At 40.0% G+C, this 19,745-nt stretch overlaps 1 protein-coding gene across 3 annotated transcripts in view; it reads right to left on the bottom strand.

The window, feature by feature from the left end:
* Positions 1-19,745, bottom strand: part of TRPC4AP (transient receptor potential cation channel subfamily C member 4 associated protein) — a 67,150-nt gene that overhangs the window by 20,327 nt on the left and 27,078 nt on the right. For all 3 annotated transcript variants that reach the window (XM_026503348.4, XM_026503347.4, XM_044385780.3), the window contains 3 exons: positions 19,337-19,465; positions 13,042-13,249; positions 5,645-5,830 (listed from right to left, as the gene is read on the bottom strand). In XM_026503348.4, coding sequence (XP_026359133.1) covers positions 5,645-5,830; positions 13,042-13,249; positions 19,337-19,465 — 523 coding nt within the window. The remainder of the gene's footprint in view (positions 1-5,644; positions 5,831-13,041; positions 13,250-19,336; positions 19,466-19,745) is intronic.

Genomic DNA, 19,745 nt, shown 5'->3' with positions numbered 1-19,745 from the left:
TACTGATACGGTGTATACACAACTGATTTTCATATACTGAATCAACCCGGAATAAACCCTACTTACTCATGTATACATACCTGGTCAGGTGTATAATCCTTATATGTTGCTGTATTTGGTTTGCTAGTATATTCTTACGGATTTTTACATCTATATTCATAAGAGATATTGGTCTGTGATTTCCTTGTAGTGTCTTTGGTTTGGGTATCAGGTTAATAATGACTTCCTAAAATGAGCTGGGAAGCGTTTCCTCCTCTTCTATTTTGTGGAAGTCTGTGACGTACTGGTGTTAAATCTAAATGTTTGGCAAAATTCACCAGTGAAGCCATGTAGGCAGGGCTTTTCTTTGGGGGTAGCTTTTTCATTACTAATTCAATTTCTTTGCTTGTCATAGGTCTGTTCAGATTTTCTCTCTTCAAGTCAGCTGTAGTTTTTGTCTTTCTTACCAGCTGTCCATTTCAGCCAGGCTGTTTAGTTTGCTGGCACAGTTGTATACAGTATTCCCTGAGTCCTTTCTAGCTTTGTAAGGTTCATTGTCATGTACCCTCTCTTTCATCTTTCATTCCTGGTTTTAGTAGTTTGAATCTTTTTTTTTTTTTTCTTGGTCAGTGAAGCTCAAGGTTAATTTTGTTGACCTTTTCAAAGAATGTACTACTGGTTTTGCAGATTTTCTCTATTGTTTTTCTAGTCTCTATTTCATTAATTTCTACTCCAATTCTATCATTTCTTTCCATCTGCTTGCTTTGAGAATATAGCTTTGAGAATGCAGCTTTGAGAATATAGCTTGCCTCTTCTTTTTTCAATAACTTAAGGAGAAAAATTAGGGATTTCATTTTTTTAGTTTTTAAAAATGTAGGCATTTATAGCTATACATTTCTCTTTTATTAGCAGGCTTTAGTTGCAGTCCTTAAGTTCTGTATGTTGTGTCCTCATTTTCATTTGTCTCAAAGTATCTTTTAATGTTCTTTGTGATTTTGTCTCAGAACCATTGGTTAATTAGAAGTATATCACTGAATTTCCGTATGTTTCTAATATCTGATTGCTAATACCACTCCACTGTGGTTGAAATACATGGTCTGTACAACCTTAATCCTCTTTCTTTTACTGAGGCTTTTCAGATGGCCTAGCATACAGACTATGCTGGAGAACGTTCCATGTGCACATGAGAAGAACATGTATTCTGCAGGGGTTAGGTGTATGTTCTATGTGCATCCAGTAAGTCTAGACAGTTTACCTGCTGCTCAAGTCTTCTACTTGCTTCTTGACCCCTGTCTGGCTGTTCGCCCCATTACTGAAAGTAGGGTATTCCGGCCTCCAACTATTACCTTTGAGCTGCGTGTTCTCTCTTCAAATCTGTTAGTCTTTGCTTCTTTTTTTTTTTTTTTGGCTCTGGTGTTAAATATATGTTTGTAACTGTTATATCTTCTTAACAGACTCATAATAATAAACGGACTTTTATTATAAAATGTCCTTTTTATCTCTGATAACATTTTTTGTTTTAAAATCTTTTTTAGTATTAGCTACTCCAGCTTTCTTATGGTTGCTCTTTGCAGGATGCATCTTTTTCTGTTTTTTACTTTCAACCTATTTCTATCTTGAATAGAAAGTATGCCTCCTGGGGGCACCCGGCGGGCTCAGTCAGAAGAACATGCAACTCTTGATATCAAGGTTGTAAGTTCAAGCCCCACAATGAGCATGGAGCCTACTTAAAAAAAAGAAAAAAAGAAAAAAGGAAAAGAAAAGAATGCCTCCTGTAGGATGCATACAATTGGATCTTTTTAAAACAATGAACTGCTGTAATCCATTCACATTTAAGGTTATTAATGACACAGATGCATTTACTTCTGCCTTTTTACTTTTTGTTTTCTACATATCTCATGTGTTTTTTAATTCCTCTATTTCTCCTAGAATACTTTCTTTTGTAGTAAAAGAATATTTTCTGGTATAACATTATAATTCCTTTAATGACTTTCTCCCTGTATTTTTAAAGTTACTTTCTTTGCAGTTGCTGTAGCATTTGCCACATACATCTTAATTTGACAGGATCTTTTCAGATTTATGCTAACTCCAGCGTTCCTACACAGCTCTATTCCTTCTCGCCTTTTTGCGCTATTACTGTTAGGCGTGCTACCTCTACAGACGCTAACCGTCCAACAACACACCCTACAATACACTGCATGCGCGGTTACACAATACGGCGTGGTGTTACTTTATATAATTTAATGTCTGTTCACGAAGCTGAGAAAAGAAAGTAAATATTAATAGAGTTGGTGATAGTGACCCTCTTATTTACCATTTTGGTTCTCCTCATTGATTCCTGTTGATTCAAGTTACCATCTCGTATAATTTCCTTATTGCAATACAACTTTGGTCCCACTCAAGTTGTCACAAAATTTGGTCCCACAAAGTTTCTTTGTGCTGTTACTGTCTCAAGTACATTGTATTTCTGTATGTCACAGATTCAACAATATAATTATAAACCTATGGTTTTATATAACTGCTTTATAAACTTGTTAAGGAAAGGAGAAGAAATATGCATTTATATTGTCTTTTATGATTACGTAATTACCTTTAGTAATGCTCTTTGCTGTGCTGTGTAGATTTAAATTACTGTCTGAGGGCACTTGCTTTCAGCCTGAAGAACTTCCCTCGGTATTTCTCATAAGGGAGATCTATTAGTAACAAATTCTCTAAGTTTTTGTTTATCTAGCAATTTACTTCACTACGTTTCTGAAAGAAGTTTTGCTGCTGAAAGTTTTTTTCCTTTCAGCACTCTGAATAGGTTATCCCACTGCCTTCTAACCTCTGTTATTTCCGAGAAGTCGGCTATCAAGCTTACTGAGGTATTCTTGAACACGAGGAGTTGTTTTTCTCTTGCTACTTTCAAGATTTTCTCTTTCTCTTTCAACATTTTTATCATGATGTGTCCGGGTGTAAATCCCTGAGTTTATGCTATTTCCAGTACTTTTGGGCTTCTCAGATGTGTACGTTAGTGCTTTTCAAATTTGGGAAGTTTTCAGCCACTATTTCTTCAAATATTCTTCCTGCTCCTTTCAGTGAATTTTTCATTCCAGTTACTTATAATTTAATAAACCACAGAACTTCCACTTGGCTCTTTTTTATATTTATCTCTTTACTGATACTCTCTATTTGATGTTGTCACAGATTCTTTAGCTTCTTTTACTTTTTTTTTTGTCAGAGAGAGAGAGAATGAGAGAGCAAGCGAGCCACAAGCAGGGGGGAGGGGCAAAGGGAGAGGGAGAAGCAGACTCCCTTGCTAAGCAAGGAGCCCTACATGGGACTCGATCCCAGGACTCTGGGATCACGACCTGAGCTGAAGGCAGCTGCTTAACTGACTGAGCCACCCAGGCGTCCCTTCTTTTACTTCTTTAAGCATAGCTTCCTTTAGTTCTTTGACCATCCTTATACTGGGTGCTTTGAAGTCTCTGTTAGATCTGCTATCTGGGCTCTCTCACGGGCAACTTCTGTTGCCTGCTTTCTCCTGTGTATGGGCCGTACTTTCTTCTTTGCATAGCTCAAATTTTATTAAAAACTGACATTTTAGGTAAATAGTGCAGCAACTCTGGATATGGATTCCCTTTCCTTCCGTTCAGGGATTGCTGTCATTCCTTTGTTCATTTGTTCAGTGACCTGGCTAGCCTATTTCAGTAAAATCTATTTCTCCCTGGCCTAGTGAGGTCTTTGTGTTTTGCCCTCAGAGTGTGCAGCCGTGGGCATGTTTACAGTCTCCCTGGATGACAGTGTTTCAGCAGGGCTCTCTATGGCTTTCCTTGATCTCTCTGTTAAGATTTCTGCCTCATCTGGTATGAAACCCAGCTGTCAGACTCCACTAATTGCTGGCAGAATGCTCAACTTTTGACAAGGCCTTGGGGCATAGTGCTCCAAAGTCTAATCCAATTAAAACTGGGCAAAGGTAGTTTTTGAGTCTGAGTTGGTTTTGATCTCAGAAGAGCTCTGCTAAGCTGTCTGCCTCGTTCTTGCTGGTAAACTACCAAGCCTATGGTTTAGCTTTTTGTTCTTACTTAAGAGCTAACAGCCTCCTTTTATTTGCTTACCACCAAAATCTACACTGTTTTTGAGAACACCCTTAGCTTTGAACTTCCCTACTTTCTGTTCTTACCTACTAACTCTCCTCCTGGCAAATTCTTGGTGCTACTACTCTGAGCAGGGTCAGCAGACTCAGCCTTCTCAGCTTGCATGCTGCATGGAGATCCCTGCATGGAATCTCTGTCCTACAAGTGAGTTGGGGCAAGAGCAGCAGGGTCACAGAATTCTTGCTTGCCAGGCCTAGGGCATAGCTTGTGCACTGAGTGTAATACAGAGGTGGGTGGGGAAAGGGGCCCCTCGCATTATGTGAAATAAGTGAACTAAATGAAAGAAGTCAGACACAGGAAGACAAATACTATATAATATCGCTTACATGTGGAATCTAAAAAAGCCAAACTCGGAGGAACAGTAGAATGCTGGTTACCAGAGGTTGGGAGAAATAGGAAGATAGTGGTCAAAGGGTACAAACGTACAGTTCTAAGTTTGTTCTGGGCATTCAATGTACAGAATGGTGATCATAGCTAGTAAGATCTGAATGATGCTAATAAAGTGGATCTTAAATGTTCTCACCACAAAAAAGAAATGATAATTATGTGATGGGATGAGGTGCTAATGCTAGGATGGTAATCATTTTGCAATATATAAATGTAACAAATTAACACGCTATATACTTTAAACGTATACGCAGTTATAAATCTATTATATCTCAATGAAGTTGAGGCGGGGAGCCCCTGACCTGTAGGATATACTCATCAAGTATTCAACCTCTTCAACTTGAAATTGGAGGGGATGAGAAAAGCTGGCAGTCTGCCCTCGTCCTCAATGGTGAGATACCATATTCCTTGTTTGGAAATCATGTCCCCTGTTGAGGGTTCTATCTTTTTGGCCACACCTGCCCAGAGTAGAACTTCCACCAAGCAGAACTTCAAATGTCACAGACTCTCACTGTTCTGAGTTTTAGCAATTATCTTGAAGAGCTCCTCATTTACTGTATGCTCTTAGAACAACTTCCACAGACTTTGCATGGATGGTTTTTGTCGCTGTTTATAGTTGCCACGGGGAGCAGGTCCACAGAGCTCCACACACTGCCATCCTGGAAACAGAACTCCTCTTCACTTTTACAGTGAGAATTCCTGAGTTTGTACAATCTGACCCCATCCTGCTGCCCAGAGTCAAACGTTTAAGGGTTAAGCATCTGACCCAAGATGGGCCAGAGCCCTTCACCAGAAAGCTGCTGCTGAAACTAGGAGTCTACTCATCAGAAGAGTGAGAAGAGAACACCAGAGAACCATGGAGAATGAAGAGACCTGGAAAGGACTCTCTGAGTTCCTAAGAATGCTCTGGTTATCGGATCCAGCCAGTCCCCTCTCCCTGCTTTCAGGTCCACTCTGACAGAGTTTAAAGAGGTTTGTCACTAGCTTTCAAAAGTATCGTTAACAGTTATGATCTAAAACTTCCCAGAGGAAAATTCTACTTTGAACAAATTTCAATTAGTCCTCCTTGGAAAAGAGGTCAAGAATGGCTCCAGGAGCCTAAGGAAAAGGTCCCCACCTCATAGAAAACCCACCGCAAGTACCTTGATTGTGCTCGGATTCCTCATTAGCCACTCGCATCAGGGCATCCAGCACCAAAGCATTGTCCAGCCACGTGTACCACTCCTCCAACTCCTGAAGGAAGCTAGCTGTGCCCGTTGACTCGGATACCTTTCGAGTCGCAAGCTTGCAAAGCCGCTCAACAAAGCCAGGGATGCTGAGAAGGGCCGCTGCCAAGGAGAGAACAAAAGAGTGCATTTTCAAAACAGAGACCAGCTCTAAAGCCCTGAACAATGAGTCTGTCCTTACCCGCACGACAGGAATAATCTGACAGTAGCCAGTGAGAGTTTGCTTCCAAAATGAAATGCTAAGCCAAAGTAAAATAGTACTTTAAATTACAGAAACAAGTTCAATAGCAGGTGCAGGGAAATATGCTCTTTTACATCTACTGGCGGGAATATAAATTGGAGTCACTTTAATTTCTTAAAACCTGTGTATCTTTGAGCCAGGAGGCTCATTTCTGGGGATTTCCTGCAAGGAAATACCAATCACATGTACAAAGATATTCACTGATGTGGTTTCTACAATAGCAAAAAGGTAAAGATGGTCATCAACAGCATACTGATTAAACACAATATATCCCATTACAATAGAATACAACAGACACTAAGAACAAAGACACACATATCTTTATTCAGAGTGACTCAAAAAAATGTTTAAATTTACTTGTTAGAGAAAAAATTATTAAACAGTACTGGCTTAAGCCCATTTTCTTTAAAAATCGGCTCCTTTAAAATATGCACATAATATACACATAAAGAATGAAGACTAACTATACAACAAGGGGTTTACTGTGGCCGTTCCTAAGTAGGAGAGGATAGAAATGTTTTTCGGTTTTTTTTTTAAGATTTTATTTATTTGACAGAGAGACAGACAGTCAGCAAGAGAGGGAACACAAGCAGGGGGAGTGGGAGAGGAAGAAGCAGGCTTCCCAGCAGAGCAGGAAGCCCAATGCCGGGCTCGATCCCAGGACCCTGGGATCACGCCCTGAGCCTAAGGCAGACGCTTAACGACTGAGCCACTCAGGCGCCCCATAAATGCTTCTTTTAAAACTATTTCTCTCTAGTTTGGGTTTCCTGTAACAAACATGCACTAGCAGGAAGAAAGAAGTTTTGTTTTTTTTTTTAGGTTAAGAAAGAAACTGAATAATCACCCAACTCTTATTTCCCTTAATCCCATTTTGCTCACAAAAGATGGAAATTCTGATCAGCATAAGAGAACATAATACACTGTGGAGGCAGGGAAATCCAGGGAGTAGATCATGGATCTATCATTTAACCTTCTTTAAAAATAAGGGCTAACATCTCTAAGTATTTGCTTATACATGTATTAAATCTTCCGGGAAGGATAGAAAACACCAGTGGCTACCAAAGGCAAAGAGAATTAGGTCACTGGAAATAAGAGTGTGAGGGGGAAACTTCAATGAACACCTTTTTAAATCTGTAGATTCTTTTGAACCACATGAATGCATCATCTAACTGAAAATTACTAAGTAGGTATTCACAATACCAAGATATTACTATTAATTTCGGGAGTATAATATGATGTTGGAGTTATTTTTAAAAAGAGTCACTATCTTGTGGGAACACTGCAACATATGCAGGTTAAAATCTTGTGATATCTGGGATTTACTTCAAAATAATTCAAAGTAAGGTAAGGAGGAGTGAATGGGGATACAGATAAAGAGACACTGACAGCTGAAGCTAGGTGATGAGTAAGTATCATTATAATGTGATATGTGTCATATACCTGTCTCTGTGTGAAGAATTTAAATGAAAAATTTTAAAGTAAAATTCAAAAGAACAATATTAAAGAAAATTCTTCAAAAATCAAATAAATTACAACAAAGTAATTAGTTAGGATTATACAAAGTCATATAAATTCAGTTCCAGCACGGAGCTCAGGAAATAATCTTAGCCCCCTTTCTATCCTCTGTAAATTAGTGACTATATTGTCTGACCTCATTTTTTAAAAAAAAAGCTAATTATAACTACATTAAAATTAACTTTTCCTCAGAAAGCTGAACACAGGGGTGTCTGCGTGGCTCAGATGGTTAAGCGTCTGCCTTCGGCTGAGGTGTAATGGGGCAGGGGGGGACAGTCCTGGGATTGAGCCCTGAAACGGTTCCCCTGTTTAGCGGGAGAATCTGTTTCTCCCTCTCCCTCTGCCCCTCCTCCCTTCCCCCGTTGTGCTCGTTCACTCTTTCAAATAAATCAAATCTTAAAAAAAAAAGTTGAATACAGAATTACCAGATGACCCAGCAATTCCAATCCTCAGTATATCCCCCAAATCACTGAAAACAGGTGCGCAAACAGATGCACGCACGCGCACAGTCACAGCAGCACTACTTCAACTGCCCGAATGGGGAAACAACCCCCATGGCCAGCACCTGAGGAATGCATAAACAAACTGTGGTATACACAGATAACGCATATTATTCAGCCATAAAAAGAAATTAAACACTGATGTGCCACAGCACGGACGCGCCTCAAGAACATCAGGCGACGTGAAAGCAGCAGGATGTAAAAAGTCACATATTCTAGGACCCCATTTACAAGCACCTAGACCAGGTACATGTACAACAAGAAAGCAGGTGGTTGCCAGGGTTGGGGAGAACGGGGAATTTCAGCTGTCTAAGTGCATGCAGTTTCCTTTTGGGGGGTGATGAAAATGTTCTCAAACTAGATGGAGATATGGTTGCACAAACTGTAAATGTACTAAATGCCCTGAATTGCTCACTTTCAGTGGTTTATGTGACATTCACCTCAATTTAAAAAAATACACGGAGAAAGCTTTTTTGTTTTGAGATACCATTTTTTACTTACTGGCTTGACAAACATCAGGAAGTTTAAAAAAGCCCTGTACTGAGAACAACGTACAGGGTAGGGGAAGATGAACCAGTAAAACCTGTGCAGGGTTAATCCGGCAACATCCATCAAAGTGTAAAAGGCAAATATCCAGCACATCATACTCCATACACACGGCTGTTACTTGTAGGAACAAAGATTTTAAAATAAACCAAATTTCCATCAATCGGGGACAGGTTAAATAAATTGTGGTGTGCCCACATTTCAGAATACTATGCAGTTGTAAAAAGGAATCACATAATTCTGTATGCACTGCAACAGAACGCTCTGCAAGATAAAGTTAAGTGAAAACAACAAAGGGCAGAAGGGTGCTTATTCTGTACTACCATCTCTGTAGATCAGGAGGAGCCAATCTCTTTCCCTCCTCCATCCCCCTGACTGGGCATGCAGAGAATTTCTCCGGAGGGACACAAGGGAAAATGTAACAGGGGTGCCACGGGGAAGGGAACAAACTTTCTACTATATACCCACTCTTCTTCTTATTTAAGAGACTTTAGATATGTATTACTTTTTTCCAAAAATAAATAAAACAGTGGTTTCTACATGAAAATCTTCTCAAAGCTGGATTTTTATTTTACGCTCAATCTCTTTTCTGCAGGATGAAGAGCTGCAGCTTCTCTATTCTCAGTCCCTAAGACCTATCCTTCCCATCCTGCACACTCAACACAGGCCTTCCTTCAGATGTGACTGCCCAGCATTCAGGGTTCTGAGACTCCAACCCCCACCCTGGAGATCCTTAAGCCTTTGTGAATCACTCGTCTCTTGAAAAAGTGATCAAAGCTATGGGCTCTGTCCCCAGAAAAAAAAAATTGGCCCAATTATACTCATCAAATTATACACAACCTCAGGGAACTGGCACCAGGGTCACAGTGTCCTTGTAACTCTGAGGGCCTTACTGGCAGTGATCCACACTACTGGTTAATGTTAAACTGGCTGACAACCGAAACACAACTCAGGATTTCTGCAAAAGCAAACCTTTCCTCTCCTCATATTTGTTAAAACATCAGTATTTTGAAATATTCCCATAAACTTTCCTCTTCAGTTTAGGCCCTGCTTTCCAGCTGAGAGGATTCTGAAGTTGTCCTGGCTCACAGAAATCAGCACCTCTTAGCTGTCACCTATCAATCGATAATTATCTGGCCTGTGGCTTCATCTACATCTCTGACTAAAATCTTGAATGATTTTTCCCCCCGATGAAACCATCTGTTCCCCTCCGAATGGAGAGAAGAACAACTGGTACTTCTGAGAAATCTAAAAAGGGCTCTTACATTTTTATTATTATATGAGCTCTGGGAAGACAGTATAAATCATTATTTTGCTGGGCAAGAAAACAGCCACAGTTTATTAAAAACAAAAGGAAAACATGTCCACTTTCCATACTGTTACGGTCTGAATTGTGTTCCCTCCCCCAAATTCATGAAGCCCTAATTCATGATATGACTGTGTCTGGAAGACAGGGCCTTCAGGGAGGTAATTAAATGGGGTCATTTAGAGTGGGCCCTAATCCAATAGGGCTCGTGTCCTTATATAAGAAGAGACACCAGGGATTGCTTTCTCTTTGTACATACACAGACGAAAGACCACCTGAGGACACAGTTGAGAAGGCAGCTGTCCGCAAGCCAGGAAGGGAGGCCTCACCAGAAACCAATGCTGTCGGCACCTTGATCTTGAACCTCTAGCCTCCAAAACAGTGAGAAAACGAACTTCTATTGTTTAAGCCACCCAGTTATGGTTTCTTGTTAGGGCAGCCTGAGATGATTATTATACACACCTATATTTAGAAGCATTTAGTACCGGAGTTCAATTAAAGCACAACTTTGTGGACTAAGATCTTTCTCACTGTACTTGTGATTTAATTATGTTCACCTTGGCCTTCCCAGGGCACGTGACTGGAGAAAAATGTGTGTAGGGTGGGGGACAGGGAAACAGGAATTATGGTCAGAGAGCTGGGAAAGGTCAGACACTACATAACATCATGCGCTAAAATACAACATTTACTAAAGCTTCAATCCCAAAGCTATAAGCAGACATCACATGTAGCCACATAGGTATATGAGTGAACCCTGACATTTTATGAAGACTTTCTTTTTGTAATGTCCCAAAACAAAGAAACCTGGGTTTGGGGTTAACTCTCAGTTAATTAAAAAACCAACTGACCAGAATACGTTGTCCTCCAAGAACGATGGGCAATGCTGGTTTCACTTAAGGCAGCTTATAAACAGGTACGTGAAGGTAATCAATACTAACAGGATAAAAATAATCTGCCAGAACAGATTCCTTAAGTGGGAAACTAAGATGAAAGTGACTTAGTGCCTCAGCACACACAGGCATCCAATACTGAACCTTTATGACCCTCAGTTTCCTAAGCTGTGCAATGGGGATGCTAATCTCTATCTCATAGGGCTGCTGGGAGGAGTAAATAAAATCACCTCTAGGTAATGCAGTTAGCTCAATGTTTGCTACACAGCAGGAACTTAACAAACGTGAGCTTTTGTCAGCGTGTTTAAATCAGCTTTAAGGTATAATTTAGTTAAAATTCACATGTTTTTAAGAATGTATATTTTACGATTTGCTAAAATGAGCACTCTTTAAGTCCGAAGAAAGGAAGAAGGAGGGGAAGAAAAGCCTACATAGACCAAGGCAGGCCTTGGATCTATGGATTCAGAAAGAAAAACAAGCCTGGAGGGGGAACCACCAACCTGGCATCCACAGATTTGTGTATTTCTGTTTTTACATATGACTAAAACATGTACAACTATATTCCTTAATACCTAGAAATACAGTTGTGACCATTTGGTGTTCATGACTAAAACTAGAATATTCGCAGAGTTAACGGGGGACTCACTTCAGTAGTTACGAGGGAGGCTGCTGTGCGGCACTCAGCAATTCTGCAGAGCTGGGCCTAGGAACGCACACGTCCAGTGAGCTGGACCTCAGAAACAAAGTACTGTTTTCAAAGCATCATCGGGCTGCCAGAGGGTGATCATGGCTCCCTACTACTGCCTTTTAATGCTAAGTTTTTATTATTTCACCTTGGTTGTTCAGTTAACCCGGGGAGTCTGCTTCTCCCTCTGCCCCTCGCCCCACTCCTGCGTGTGCACGTGCGCTCTCTGATAAATAAAATCTTAAAAAAAAAAAAAAATCCTACTTCCACTGTTGTCATCTACCTTGGTTCCAGCCACCCCCAACAGGTAACCATTTTCGGTTTCTTGTGCGTGCTTCCGGTTTATCCATACTGTGTACGAGCAAACAAATACATCTGATCGTGTTCCCCCCATCTCTGCTTTACCACACAAAGTATCATACTATACACACAGCTCTGCATTTTCAACAGTAATACATCTTGGAGATATTTTCCTGAATCACTACACAGAGATCTTCATTCTTTTTTCTTAAAAGCTATACAATTTCCCTTTACATAAATATTCTAGAAATTAAGTGGTCTTGTTTCTAGTCTTTTGTTATTACAACGTTGCAATGAATGACCCTGAATATACATCATATCCTATATATCTATAGGATAAAGGCCCAGAAGAGGCTTAGTGATCAAAAGGTATGTGTATTTGTAATTCCGATAAACAATGGTTCTTAACTCTTCTTCTTCTTCTTTTTTTTTTTTAGAGAGATGGGGGGAGGGGGAGAGGGAGCGAAAGAATCTCAAGCAGGCTCCATGCCCAGCATAGAGCCTGACATGGGGTTCCATCTCATGATCCTGAGATCATGACCTGAGCTGAAATCAAGAGTCTGATGCTTAACCAACTGAGCCACCCACATTCTTAACTTTTCTGAGGTTCTGAATCCATTCAAAAATCATGCACCCCAATGTTCACAGCAGCAATGTCCACAATAGCCAAACTGTGGAAGGAGCTGAGATGCCCTTCAACAGACAAACAGATAAAGATGTGGTCCATCTATACAATGGAATATTACTCAGCCATCAGAAAGGATGAATACCCACCATTTGCACTGACATGGAGGGAACTCGAGGGGATTATGCTAAGTGAAATTAGTCAAGCAGAGAAAGACAATTATCATATGGTTTCCCTTATATGTAGAACATAAGGAATAGCATGGAGGACATCAGGAGAAGGAAGGGAAAAATGAAGGGGGAAAAATCAGAGGGGGAGACGAACCATGAGAGACTACGGACTCCAGGAAACAAATGGAGGGTTTCAGAGGGGAGGGGGGTGGGGGGTGGGTTAGCATGGTGATGGGTATTAAGGAGGGCACGTATTGCAATGAGCACTGGGTGTTATATGCAAACAGTGAAGCATGGAACACTACATCAAAAACTAATGAAGTACTGTATGGCAACTAACATAACATAGTTAAAAAAAAATCTGATAAAGGTTATGGACTTGGTCCTCTAAAATAATGAACAGATACACACACACACAAAATTTACATACTCTAAGTGGACCCCAGAAGCCTCACATGAATCAATCTCTAGAGATACTGAAAGAGCAGATAATTTACAAAGGGGTGTCAAAATTCTGAAAACGTAGAGACTTTACCTTGGTTGATTTCAGCTGCAGAAGGCCCCAAGCTCAAGCTCTTCTTCTGCTGAGCATTTTTGGCAAGTAGTGTGTGCTTGTCATCATTCCCTGTATCCATCTCTGAAATGGTGACAGCCAGAATCCGGCAGAAATTAGCAAGCTGCTGCTGATCAAAATTGGATACTAAAGAACTCAGATTGGGGACTTCATCTAGTCGAATCATTTCCTACAGGAGACAAAAATAAAAAAATCCCCATGCTCAGGTCACTGGAGACTGGATGCGGTCCTCTTCTGCATTCCCCTAAGAATGGGACTTGGTAGCTACACCACTTAGGTCCAAATTCCAGCTCTGCAAACCGCAGCTGTGCAAACGTAGGCAAGTCATGGAACCTCTCTAAGTCTCTGCTCAACTATCAAATGGGACTAACATACCTTATAGGACTGGTGTGAGGACTAACCCCTTTGAACACCACTGTTCTTATTTCTCTATCTTTGCTCATGTGGCTCATTTTGCCTATTTAAAAAAGAAAAGAAATGCCTACCATGGAAGTTTTATCACTCATAAATTGCCATTCCTGTTACAGATGTTTTCTTTTTAAGAAATAAGATATTTCAAATATAGCTGAAGGCCCCTGTATATTCCTACACAGTTATATTCCCATCTCTCCCGCCAGAGGTAACCATAATTTTGAACTGTGTTTATTACTCCCACACATGTTCTTATATTTCCATAAAAATATATGGTATTAAAACAAAGGAAACCACCAACAAAACAAAAAGGCAATCTCATGAATGCGAGAAGATATTTGCAAATGATACATCTGATGAGGGGTTAACCTCCAAAATATATATAAAAAACTCACACAATTCGACACCAAAAATAATCTGATTAAAAATGGGCAGAGAACCTGATTAGACACTTTTCCAAAGACCTATAGGAGGCCAACAGACACATGAAAAGATGCTCAACATCAGTGATCATCAGGGAAATGCAAATCAAAACCAGTGAGATATCACCTCACACCTGTCAGAACGGCTAATATTAAAGAGACAGGAAATGACAAGTGTCAGGATGTGGAAAAAAGGAACCCTCATGCACTGCTGGTACGAATGTAAACTGATGCACCCTCCATGGAAAACAGCTGGAGGTACCTCAAAAAATTAAAAATAGAAATACCATACGATCCAGTAATTCCACTACTGGGTATTAACCTCAAGAAAACGAAAACAATAATTTGAAAGATATATGCACCCCTGTTTACTGCAGCATTATTTACAATAACCAAGTACAGAAGTAACCCAAGTGTTCATCCATAGATGAATGGATAAAGAAGACATGGTATACATGTACAATGGAATATTATTCAGCCATAAAGAATGAGATCGTTCCATTTACAACAACATGGATGGATCTAGAGAGTATAATGGTAAGCGAAATAAGTCAGAGAAAAGACAAATACTATGATTTCACTTATATGTGGAATCTATAAAACAAAACAAATGAATAAATAAACCAGAGAAAGATTCAAATACAGAGAACTGGTGGTTATCAGAGGGAGGGGATTGGGGGGAATGGGCAAAATAGGTCTCAAGGGGATGAAGGGGTACAAACTTCTAGTTGTAAAATAAGTCATGAGGATGAAAAGTACAGCATGGAGAATACACTCAATAATACTGTAATAACAATGTATGGTGACATGGTGAGCACAGAGTAATGTATAAACTCACTGACTCACTATGTCGTACACCTGAAACTAATGTAACATTGCATGTCAATTATACTCCAATAAAAAATAAACTAAAAAATTTAAAAACATAATATTTTCTGTATGCACAGTGTGAATGACACATTATACCTTACTTTTTAGTCAACACTGGTTTTTTGTTTTATTTTAATTTAGGTCACTTCGGACAAGAGAAAGTAATTTTTTTAAAATTTATTTTTAAGTAGGCTCTAGGCCCAATGTGGGGCTTGAACTCACGATCCCAAGATCAAGAGTCACATGCCCTATTTACTGAGCCAGCCAGGTGCCCGTCAACACTGGGATTTAACTACTCTGACAGAAGTAGCTCTAATTCATTCATTTTTCACTGCTTTACTCCGCAACATATTTAACCATACATATATATGTATGTATGTATGTTTAGGTGGACTATAATTTTTCACTATTTGTTGCAATGACCACTCCTATAGGGGTCTCCCTGTGTATGTGCACATGTAACCAATTCTCTAGAGCAAATGATAGCAAGTGTTGTTTTTTACTTTAACGATAATATTTCCAAAGTTTTAACATTAAGCTTAATGTCTGGGGCGCCTGGGTAGCGCAGTCGTTAAGCGTCTGCCTTCGGCTCAGGGCATGATCCTGCCGCTCTGGGATCGAGTCCCACTTCAGGCTCCTCCGCTGGGAGCCTGCTTCTTCCTCTCCCACTCCCCCTGCTTGTGTTCCCTCTCTCGCTGGCTGTCTCTCTGTCACATAAATAAATAAAATCTTAAAAAAAAAAAAAAAGCTTAATGTCTGCTGTAAGTTTTGATATCCTATAATAAGTTAATGAACTATCCTTTTATTCCTAGATTTTATCATGAATGACTACTGAATTTTATGAAGCGCCTTTTGTTATTTGGTGATATTCTCATTTTTTTTTCTTCTTTAAAATCTGCAAATGTGCAATACATAAGCTTCTCTTCTTTCAAAATATCCTTATATTCCTCAAATAATACCTACTACCCTTCATCTCACTGATTCACTTCCACTGGACTGGGGCTTTCTCTATCACTGCACATACCACAGGATCTTGTGATTACCTGTTCCTCCATCTTTTTCCAAATAAACTCACACTGCCTTGAGGGAGGGGTGTGTCCTTCTTTCTTTCCAGAGCCTTAGCACGTAAGACTTGGTAGCAAGGGTCTCAGTAAATGTGTACTGACCAAGTGAATGATTCCTAGAAGCCCCCACTCTTATTTCTTTCTTTCTTTTTTTTTTTAAAAATATTTTATTTATTTATTTGACAGAGATAGAGACAGCCAGTGAGAGAGGGAACACAAGCAGGGGGAGTGGGAGAGGAAGAAGTAGGCTCATAGCGGAGGAGCCTGACGTGGGGCTCCATCCCATAACGCCGGGATCACGCCCTGAGCCGAAGGCAGACGCTTAACCGCTGTGCCACCCAGGCGCCCCCTCACTCTTATTTCTGGTAGTGAAGAACAGGAGATTGCTGGGGAGGGGCGAGTTGGGATAGCTTCTTCCATCTTTGCCTTCTTCTTCCCCCAGTACACAACAAATGTTAGCTATTGTTATTAGAGGAAATGGTAACTTTCAGCCCTGTTCTTCTAGCCCTAACTTAGTATGGGTCACAAACCAGGTCCCACTGCCCTCCAAGCCCACTTCTTTGTGTTATATTTTAATATTTAATACATACAACATATGTTTTGAAGCATAACCAAGTGAATAGCTATGTGTGCCTCTCCTATCCACCTTCCTGCCTCTCTGCCAGAGGTAACAATCCTGAATTTTTTGTTTTGCTGTTAAAAAAAAAAAAAAAAGTTTTATATGTAGGAGTTGAGTTTGCTTATTTCAGAGCTTTATAAAAATGATATCCTAGGGGCACCTGGGTGGCTCAGTTGATTAAGCAACCAACTCTTGTTTTCGGCTCAGGTCATGATCTCAGGGTTGTGAGATCAAGCTCCCCACTGGTACCTCTGTGCTGAGCGTGGAGCCTGCTTAAGATTCTCTCTCTCTCTGTCCCTCCCCTGCTTGAACTTTAAAAAATAAAAATCAAAAAAAGATACTATATACAGTCTTCTGCAACTGACTTCTATCAGTTTCTACGATTTAGCTATGTTGTTGCCGTTAGCAACAGCTTATTCACTTCTACAACTCTATAATATTCATCGTGTGAAGAGAGAAAATTTATCCATTCTCCTGTTGATGGATCACAGATTTGGTTTCAGTTTTTTCTCTGAAACAGTAATACTATAAACATTCTTATGCGTTTCTTGATGTACACGTGCAGAAGTTTTTCTGGGGTGGTGGCTTCCAAACCATTCTGACAAGGTCCAAGAATAAGAAAAAATTGCCATCACAACCCAATAAAACATACATAGGTGAATATATAAATATGTAACAAAAACTTAGAAACAATATCCTTACATGACACACTTAGATCTTTTCTTTTTAGTTGGTAGACCCAATGAATTGATTTCACAAGCTCTCGGCTTTGAAATAGTGTTTTCATTTCTAAGAACGACTGTCCTGGGATTGAGTTTATCCACAAGCATGCCTGGGCATAGGCTACAGGTGACCCAAGCACAAGAATAATGCCTCAGCCCTCAGGGTAGTACTTCCCTAGGTGCTGGGTCAGAGGGTATGTACATAGTCAACTAGAAAACAAAGAAAGATAAACAGATTCTGCAGAAACAAAAAGGTATCAGCAGTATATAAATGATTCCAATGACACATATTCTTGGGGTGCCTGGGTGGCTCAGATGGTTAAGCACCTGACTCTTAATCTCAGCTCAGGCCTCAATCTCAGGATTGTGAGTTCAAGCTCCATGTTGGGCTCCACGCTGAACATGGAACCTACTTCAAAAAAAAAGCCAAAGAAAGAAAGAAAGGCCAATGATATATATTTTCACCACTTGCGCTCTCTCTCTCTCACTGTGGTCTCGATTTGTATTTCTTTGATCATCAATAGAGTTAAGCATGTTCTATTTATGGATTATTTGTTTCTCTATGAAATGTTTGCTTACATCATTGCCCCCCACTCTTCTGTACCGGGGTATTTGTCTTTTTCTTGCTGATTTGTAAGGACTCTTGATAAATTCTGAATACCAATCCTTTGTCAGTTACATGGGTTACATATATCGTTTCCCAGTTTGTGGCTTGGGTTCCCACTTTATGGTGTCCATCCCCCTTTCAAACTGCACCACGTAACCATGTCTAGCAGAACTCATCACTATTTTTGGTAACACACAAAGAAATGAACATTTCTGGGCACGAGGGACAAGCAGGAAAAGTTAGGAAGAAGCAATCCTAGACTCCCGTGCTAAGACTGCCAGGGAATCTGGTGTTTCCGCCCTGGAAGCCCCCTTTCACACACTGGCTAGAGCATACAATTATCGGAAAAATAACAAAGCCTTTTTATCAAAGGGTACAAAGGGTCTGTCTGGGACCTGCACACATCTCCAGTGTGTTCCTACAGACAAAAGGCCACTTGTGCATCCTCCGCCTGTGCATGACAAGCAGGACCCGGGGAAAATGCAGCAGAAAGACAGAAATGAAAGCTGGGCTAACCACAATGCACGTGGGTAGCCTTTTCCTGGCAACAGCAACTCTAAGAGGCTGCTCCTGCCTACTCAGTAGTAAGAGGAAGAAATCTGCCAGCCTGCAATCAACATGGAGGCGTGGAACAAAGACTGGGGAAGGAGGCTCCACATCTTCACAAGCGTTATGCAAAAATCTCATAGAGTGATTATCTAGCAGAGGTCTATGGGTGTGTTTTTTGGGGTAAGTTCCTGATGATAATTTTTTAATTTAGTGTTTCATTTCAATCACAGTTGTTTGGTTTTTTTCTTTTTTTTCCTTTTGTAAAAAGTAAGCTCTTCACCCAACATGGGGCTTGAACTCACAACCCTGAGATCAAGAGTCCTATGCTCTGCTGACTGAGCCAACCAGGCACTCCTTTGTGTGTTTTTTTTAAAAGCATATTCTGGATCTTTTGGATGTCCATCTTACAACCAAAGTGGCAGGATGTCAGTGCTCACATCTGTGTCCTCAATGCTGGTATCAATTAAACTTTAACGGTTGAAGACTAATGAGAATAAACAGAAGTGGACTTAATAAATAAAAGTCGAACATCCCCACCCAGGGGAACATATACTAATGAAGGAAGGTTTCACAGCATTCAAATAAAGAAAAATGGCAAGAAAATGGAGTCATCACACAGCATACAGCAGTGCAAGTATGCTCTGAAGACCTTGCATCATAATGATTAGTGAGGGGTAATTTGATTTCAGCAAAGTAACATTAGCCATCACATTAAATTCACAAAGTCAATCTGAACTTTTGAGTCTTATCATTAGATTGATTTCAATTTATATACTGGTTTGGGTTTTACCGTCATTTAAAAACCATCAGAATAAGGAGTATGACCTAGTTTTGTACTTGAATATATTTAAGTAAAAAAAAAAAAGTTAACACTAGGAATATGGAAGAATTTTCTTTCAAAAGAGCTCTGTACATCATTCAGGTTTGAGAATCCAATTGTCTGAGATACCCTCCCCCGTCTGGTCAATGACCTGCTAGAAAACATAGCTCACCTTTTTAACACCCAAAATGTCTTCAATGAGGGTTGCTGTTTGTAAGAATGTTTTCTTACTTGTCATCAATGTAAACAGGAAGATCACAAAGTCATTCTTTTCTGCCAAACGCTTTGTAACTCCTTCCGTCTATCACAAGGGAAAAAGAAGACAAAAGGCAAAATAGGTTATAATCACAAAATAAAACATGAAAAGCAAGATATCCCCTTACAGAAACTGAAAAAGCAATTCCAAGCTATATCAGGAATTCTTGGCAGGGGCCTTAAATCACTAAAACTATATACAAAACATTGTGTGCAAATGCATTTTGGGGGGAGGGGTTTTTTCATGGTAGGTTCATCATAGGTTCTTGACCTACTATCTGCCTAGTAACTAAATGAGGACCTACAAACTAGCATCCAGTAAGCCA

Source organism: Ursus arctos, unplaced genomic scaffold, assembly GCF_023065955.2.
Source record: "Ursus arctos isolate Adak ecotype North America unplaced genomic scaffold, UrsArc2.0 scaffold_16, whole genome shotgun sequence".
Taxonomy (NCBI): domain Eukaryota; kingdom Metazoa; phylum Chordata; class Mammalia; order Carnivora; family Ursidae; genus Ursus; species Ursus arctos.
Note: the sequence above shows the minus strand (reverse complement) of the source record. Positions and strands in the feature narration are given on the sequence as shown.